The sequence below is a fragment of the Solanum lycopersicum genome, chromosome 2 (genome assembly GCF_036512215.1).
Source record: "Solanum lycopersicum chromosome 2, SLM_r2.1".
Classification (NCBI taxonomy): Eukaryota; Viridiplantae; Streptophyta; class Magnoliopsida; order Solanales; family Solanaceae; genus Solanum; species Solanum lycopersicum.
The window spans coordinates 50,168,320-50,176,398 of NC_090801.1; the positions used below are offsets into that span (position 1 = coordinate 50,168,320).

At 31.9% G+C, this 8,079-nt stretch overlaps 1 protein-coding gene across 1 annotated transcript; it reads right to left on the reverse strand.

Annotated features, from left to right (window-relative positions):
* Positions 1–289: 289 nt before the first annotated feature.
* On the reverse strand, positions 290–1,430 carry LOC101250959 (protein BOBBER 2-like). Its single transcript, XM_004233927.5, has 2 exons — positions 1,132–1,430; positions 290–863 (listed from the first exon to the last, which is right to left on the reverse strand). Exons 1-2 carry the CDS (start codon positions 1,358–1,360, stop codon positions 412–414), a joined length of 681 nt encoding a protein of 226 aa, XP_004233975.2. The 5' UTR covers positions 1,361–1,430; the 3' UTR covers positions 290–411.
* Positions 1,431–8,079: the final 6,649 nt, after the last annotated feature.

Here is an 8,079-nt window from a genome sequence, read left to right on the forward strand (position 1 = left end):
GTCCAATAATGCACATAGATTTTTCATTAGATACTATATGACAAGAACCCTTTCAATTAAAAGTTGCCATTTTTATGATATGATAATTTTGGGACCATATGAGAGTAAATAAAAATTATATGTATGACTTGCTACTTTTATTTAGCCTACATAGATCTTCACCTCAAACCTTTCAACTAAAAGTTGCCATTTTATTTAGTATAGACTTGCATAAGCATTAAAACATAAGAATATAATATGTAAGTCATGGATGTTTAATTTTTTAATTATAGTTCAACAAAATATTATAATGACATGAAAAATATAGAAACTTTTCATTAAAAAAAAAAGTAAAATACATAAAAAAATAAAATTATCTAGTGGAATTATTTTTTTTGAATTAAGAAAAAAAATATGACCTTCCTAAAAGTACTAGCCCATCATCCTAGAATTTGGCATCATCATGTTAGCATTCCCAAAATTCTTAGCCATATGAGGATTTTGTTCCATAAATTGTTTAAGCATATCTTGATTCTTAATCTCCTCACTTGATGGAAGTCCCATTTGTTTTTGTCTTTGATCAAACATCATTTTTTCAACTGCTGCTCTTGTTTCTGTGTCCAAATCACTCAATTTACTTGGTTCTGGCTCTACTTTTTGTGTGTCAATTTCTTCTCCACCTTTAAATAAACTTTTCCACCAATCAGTTTTGTTTTGTTTTGTTAAAAGAATTGAAATTTCCTTTTCATCTTCTAAACTCCAATAACATTCATCAACTTTAACTCCCTTGAAATATTCACCATCTAATATTAGTGGTTGGTTTTTTAGACCAACTTTGAGAGTATTGGCCTTGAATTCCACAATTATGAATCTTGATTTTGTACCTAAGGTTAAAAAAGTAAACAAAATCAGAAATTATATTTAGATAATTTATTATATATGACAATAACAAAAAATTAATAATCTATGTAAAAGGATTTAAAAAGTATTAATAGATTGTCATGATCAAAGTTTAACTTGTGATTTGAAATATATTTTTAAATAAGCTATTTAAAGCAATTTCTAAACGTATTAAAGGGATATAACAATTTATATGTAGTCAGAAAAAGTTTTTTACTTATTAAACATGTAATAAATTAAATTATTTTATACCTGGAGGAACAGGAACATTGATGGTAACTTCTTGAAGAGATTGTCCCCATGAATAATTTTCCATATCAAGTCCATTGGACTTATTTGGCTTAAGTTTCTCTTCTTTTGGGGTTGAAGATGAAATTTCTTCTTCTTTAGGGGCTAAAGTAGAAGAATTATCTTGTTCTTTCTCAATAATCTCCATAGTTTGTTCTTGATTTTCTTCTTGATAATCTGAGAGAATTGCCATTATTGAAAAATATATTAAATTTTTTTTTAATCACAAGTAGAAGAGAAAATTATGTGAATTGATGTGAGAATTTTGGGAGAATAATTGGGTGTATATATAGGGAAAATAAAATAAAATCCGTTTTTGTTAAGAATTAGAATCCTTAGTGTATTTGGAAAATAAAGTCCTTAAAATTATTAACCGACTTAACAATCTTTTTTTCCTAATTTTTCTCTCTCTAGAATTTCGAATTGTAAAAGGAAAGAAAAAGAAACATTTAGTGTGAATTAAATTTTATGTACTAAAAAAAGGTAAAAACTATTATACATTTGGGTAAACCACGTAAATCTCTCTAATTTAGGTCTTAATTACTAAGATTCTCAAGAGTTTCAAATAATACTTCTTCTACTATATTTTATGCCTAGGATACATGAGTTTAAATCTGAGATATACATATATCTGCAAAATTTTAAAGTTGAAGTAAAAAATTATTTATTGTCACGACCCAAATCCGGGCCGCGACTGGCACCCACACTTACCCTCCTATGTGAGCGAACCAACCAATCTAAACCTTAACATTTCAATATAATATAACCAGTAAGTAATGCGGAAGACTTAAACTCATTAAATAAAGACCAATTCATTAACTTCTAAAATTCAACATCTATTATTCCCCAAAATCTGGAAGTCATCATCACAAGAACATCTACGATCAAATGACTAAACTAAGAATATTCTAAAGCTAAAAATACATAAGAAGCTAGTCCATGCCGGAAGTTCAAGGCATCAAGACTTGAAGAAGAAGACCCAGTCCAAGCTAGAAGCATTAGCTCACCCTGAATATCCGGTATGACGAAGACTGGCTAGAATCACTGCTGAGTTGAAGATGACGGAACATTTGCTGCACTCCACAAATAACAAGAAGAAAACATAAAAGTAGGGGTCAGTACAAACCACGGGTACTGAGTAGATATCATCGGTCAACTCAAAATAGCGAACAGTATATATCAAGTAATATCATAAATCAACTATAAAACTCAACATGTAGCAACAACAGGTACTATAATCATCAATAAGTACCATCAAGTTCATCCATGAGGGCTCAAGCCTCAATACCATACTCATTTGGGAATTAAGTTTATTAAGTTGAGTATATAATCATCTTTCAAGATTCATTATCTTTCTTCCTCTTGTGTCGGTACGTGACACTCCGATCCCCTACTACTATGTGTCGGTACGTGACACTCCGATCCCCTACTACTATGTGTCGGTACGTGACACTCCGATCCCCTAATTCTACGTGTCGGTTTGTGATACTCCGATCCCCTATATGTGTCGGAACGTGACACTCCGATCCCCTATATGTGTCGGTACGTGACACTCCGATCCCCTAATTCTATGTGTCGGAACGTGACACTCCGATCCACTAATTCTATGTGTCGGAACGTGACACTCCAATCCACTATATGTGTCGGTACGTGACACTCCGATCCCCTATATGTGTCGGTACGTGACACTCCGATCCCCTAATACTATGTGTCGGAATGTGACACTCCGATCCACTAATACTATGTGTCGGAACGTGACACTCCGATCCACTAATATCATTCTGTAAATCATCAAGCCTTCTCTATACCAAGGCATCATCAATCCCATCACTTTAATTCATCACGCCTTTTTCTATACCAAGGCATCATCATTAATAATGTATATTAAAGTTTCTTTTCAAGATTTGGGATTCAATATTTGCATCATGCTTATCTTATCACAATCACATAATCATATTCATGCAAGCATACAATTAAGCATATAGTAGGGTTTACAGTACTACCAATACATATCATTCTCTATTAAGAGTTTACTATGAAAGCATGAAAACCATAATCTACCTCCACCGAAGATTAGAAATCAAGCAAGCAAATTCCCAAAGCTTTGTGTCCTCTTCGTTTCTCCTCTTTCTCGTTCAACTTTCTCTCTCTTTCTCTTGTTCTTTCTATTTTCTTTATTCAAACCCTCTTTCTTTTACCCTAATTAGTATATAATTAAGGATAAAAGATGGCAATAATGCCCCACTAATTAACTTAAGGTTACCTCTTTTAACCCCCAAGAATTTGAGTTATTAATATAAACCCACGAACTTTATAATTAAGGCAAGAATAGTCAAAAACGTCCCTTAAAACTTAACCAGAAATCCGACTCCCACTGGGATTACGCAAGCTGTGACGGGCCGTCGCGCCTGCGACGGTCCGTCCTACTGTCCGTCGCATAGTTCAGAAACTTGATTTTGGGTGAATGGCCTGTGACGGTCCGTCACACCTGTGACGGTCCGTCACACCTGTGACGGTCCGTCCTGCCACTCCATTACGAAGTTCAGAGAGTCGATTTTCAGTACCCAATTTCAGATTTTCTAAGTGTTTTGAAACAAGACCCTGCGACGGTCCGTCGTGCCCATGACGGTCCGTCGTTGGGTTCGTCGTCTCAGCCTGTTTTTCCAGAAATAAAATCTGCTGCTCAAAACGACTAAACAGGTCGTTACATTTATTCAAATTAATTAGTTCTAACTGATTTACTTGATTAGAGAAGAAATTGAAGATTTTCAAAATACATAGATAATTAATTTCATTTTATTATTATTTGAAATAGAAAATTCATTAATATTTATTAATGTAAGATAAAAACATGTATATCTTGATGGTGTAATTTGATTAATTTCAAATTATTACTCTTTAAAAAAATAAATTCATTAATTTGATGTATTTATTATCAATTTATGATGTATCTAACAAACTAAACATTTAGATTCACGAGTGTCATAAAAGTATATTCATATGTTTTAAAGTATTTAGCATTAATTTTACGTATTTATTATACGTATCTAGTATTAATTTTATGTATTTATTTATTTATATTTATATATATATATATATATATATATATATATATAATTCATGTATCTTTTATACGTATCTAGTATTAATTTGATATATCAAGTATCATTTGCATATGTTATATTCAAAAACATGTATCTCGATTACATAGTAAGCATCTACATATATATTTAATTATGTGTACGAAATATGAAATATAGGTGAAACACATGAATTTAGGAACAAATCATGACGGTAGAGTAACTGTTGTATCATTTATATCATTGTATAGTTAAAAATCATGTATTCGAAATTTAATGGTGGATACATATACATTTCAGATACCCCATTATTAAAAATACAACTCATATCTTAATTAAGATTACTACTTATTAGATACTGTTATAAAGTATTTGTATTATAGTGAATGTCTATCATGTGGAACCCTTTTAGGATATGATTAAAGAGTCCTCCTACTTGGGGACCAAGTTAGATTTCTCCTATAAATAAAGTGCTCCTCTTCATTGTAAATTAATTCATCAAGAGAAATAACAAGTCTTCTCTTCTTTTCTCTCTAGTTTCTTCTTCTTTTTCTATAGTTTTATAACACGTTATCAGCACGAGACTCTAATTTCTTAAAAGTGAAGGTTAGATTTGAAGAATTAATAAATGTATTATTTATTCTTTTGTTTTTAATTTTAATGGCTTACAAAACTAGACGTGGATGTGGTCGTGGTCGTGATTATGGTCAAGAACGTAATTCTATTCCTGGCATCAATCATTCATCAAATAAAAAGGAAAAAAGAAAGGATGAGAAACGTGAAGCAACTAGGGAAGGTTGTTTTCGATGTGGTGGAAGAGGTCATTATGCACGTGATTGTCATACTCCCAAACACTTGGTTGAGCTTTATCAAGAATCACTAAAGAAGAAAGAGAAAAATCATGAGGCAAATTTTATCTCTGAAAATCAAGTTGACATCACGCACTTGGATGTAGCAGATTTCTTCGCACATCCTAAAGGAAAAATTATTCACTTAATTGGTGATGGTTCTGTGAACATGGAAGAGTGATATTTTTTTGTAGTATTTATTAATAAATTTCATGTAATGATAGTTGTTTGCATGAGTATTAGTATTTTAAATTAGTTTAGTCGTTCATTAGCTTGTTCCTTAATTCTTAATAAAATAATATATATTTTTCATTGATTTATTTATATGATTCTAATATGATAGAGTTAGTCAAATACTAAACTTTATCGCGTGTTTGTATTATATTAAGTCTTTAACTTGGTCTAATGTTAAAAACATAAATTCTGATATTAACTAGGATTTATCATGTGTTTATATCATATTAGGTCTTTAATTTGATCTAATGTTAAAAACATGCAGTCTGTTATTAACTAGGATTAAATAATGATTTTATTTTATTTTTATAACAACTCGTGTTTGACTTAGAGGAAACAATAAATTAAGGCTCGGTTTTTAATATTTAATTATTAATTTGTTCCTTTGAATATATTGTACCCTTTTGACAACACTAATATTTAATATATATTTATTTTGTGTATGTCATTTCATGTGAAGATATGGATAATTCTAAGAACATATTATCGAAATATGAAGATATTTGTTTGATGATTCTGGTACAACACATATGATATTCAAAAATAAGAAATATTTTTCTCATTTAAGTATGGGTAAAATAAATGTTACTACAATTTTTGGTAGTACTAATATGATTGGGGGTTTTGGAAGAGCCATTTTAATTTTGCCCAAGGGAACTAAACTCATCATTAATAATGCTATATTTTCACCAAAATCTAAGGGAAACTTGTTGAGTTTTAAAGATATCCGTGAAAATGATTTTCATTACCAATCAATGGATGAAATAAATCTTGAATATCTTGGTATCACCAAGTATGTCTCTGGGCAGACATGTGTTATAGAAAAGTCCCTGCTTTATCTTCTGGCTTGTATTGGACAAAAATTACTGCAATTGAGGCACATTTTATAGTAAATAAGAAGTTTACTGATTCCAATACGTTTGTGCTTTGGCATGATCGTCTAGGACATAATGGGTCAATAATGATGAGACGAATTATAGAAAATTCGAATGGACACCCACTAAAAGAGCTAAAAATTCTTTTAAATGGTGAATTTTCTTGTACTGCTTGTTATCAAGGCAAGTTAATTGTGAGACCATCACCAATGAAAGTTAAGATTGAGTCCCCTGCGTTCTTGGAACGTATACATAGGGATATTTGTGAACCTATTCACCCACCTAGTGGGTCATTTAGATATTTTATGGTTCTAACAGATGCTTCTTCTAGATAGTCTCATGTGTGCCTTTGTCATCTCGTAACTTGGCATTTGCAAAATTATTGGCACAAATAATAAGGTTAAAGGCACACTTTCCTGATAATCAGATTAAGTCCATTCGTCTTGATAATGCTGCAGAGTTTTCAACCCAATCATTTAATGATTATTGTTTAGCAATTGGGATAAGAGTTGAACACTCCGTTGCTCATGTTCATACTCAGAATGGTCTCGCAGATTCATTAATTAAATGTTTGCAATTAATAACAAGACCATTGCTTATGAAAACTAAGTTGCCCACTTCTGTGTGGAGACATGCAATTTTGCATGCTGCAACACTTATTCGTCTCAGACCGACAAGTTATCATAAGGTTTCTCCATTGCAATTGGTTATGGGTCAAGAACCTAATATATCCCATCTAAGAGTTTTTGGAAGTGTTGTACATGTGCCTGTGGCACCACCAAACCACACTAAGATGGGCTCTCAAAGAAGGTTAGGAATATATGTTGGGTTTGAGTCACCCTCCATTATTCGCTATCTTGAACCATTGACTGGAGACATGTTTACTGCTAGATTTGCAGATTGTCGGTTTGATGAGATAATTTTCCCAAAATTAGGGGAAGAGAATAGTGAAATAAAACGAGAAATTTTGTGGAAAAAATTATCATTGTCTCATCTTGATCCATATTCTTCTACTTGCGAACAAGAAGTAAAAAATATTATTCATCTGCAGAAAATTGCAAATCAAATGCCAGACACATTTATAGATTTGAAAAGGATTTATACTAAATCATATATTCCTGCAGAGAATGTCCCAATTCGAATTGATGTCCCTAAAGGACCATCCACTAGTGTCATTGCTAATGAGTCAAAAACACACCTAAAGCGTGGTAGACCATTGGGGTCTAAGAATCAGAATCCTAGAAAAAGAAAGATTAAATGTCAAGATGACACTATGAAAGAATCTCATATGGAAGTTCAAAATTTGAATAAGTCTGATATTCATGAAAGAATCAATGAACTTGAAACTCAAGGAAATAATGAACTATCCATAAATTTAAGAGATGTTGAAACTAATATGAATCGATCAGAAATAGTGGTTGGTTATGTCTTTGCGTATAATGTTGCAACAAATATCATGCAAGATAATGAGGATCATGAGCCTCAATCTGTTATAGAATGTCGACAACGAAATGATTCGCCAAAATGGCAAGAAACGATTCAATCAGAGTTGAATTCACTTGCCAAGCGTGAAGTTTTTGGACCTATAGTTCAAACACCTAATGGTATTAAACCTGTTTGTTACAAATGAATTTTTGTGCGAAAAAGAAATGAGAAAAATGAAATACAAAGGTATAAAGCACGCCTTGTGGCACAAGGATTTTCTCAAAGGCCTGGCGTCGACTATGAAGAGACATACTCACCCGTTATGGATGCAATAACATTGAGTTATCTCATTAGTTTTACAGTCCACGAGCAACTTGAAATGCATTTGATGGATGTGGTTACGTCCTACCTTTATGGATCACTTGATAATGAGATATACATGAAAATTCC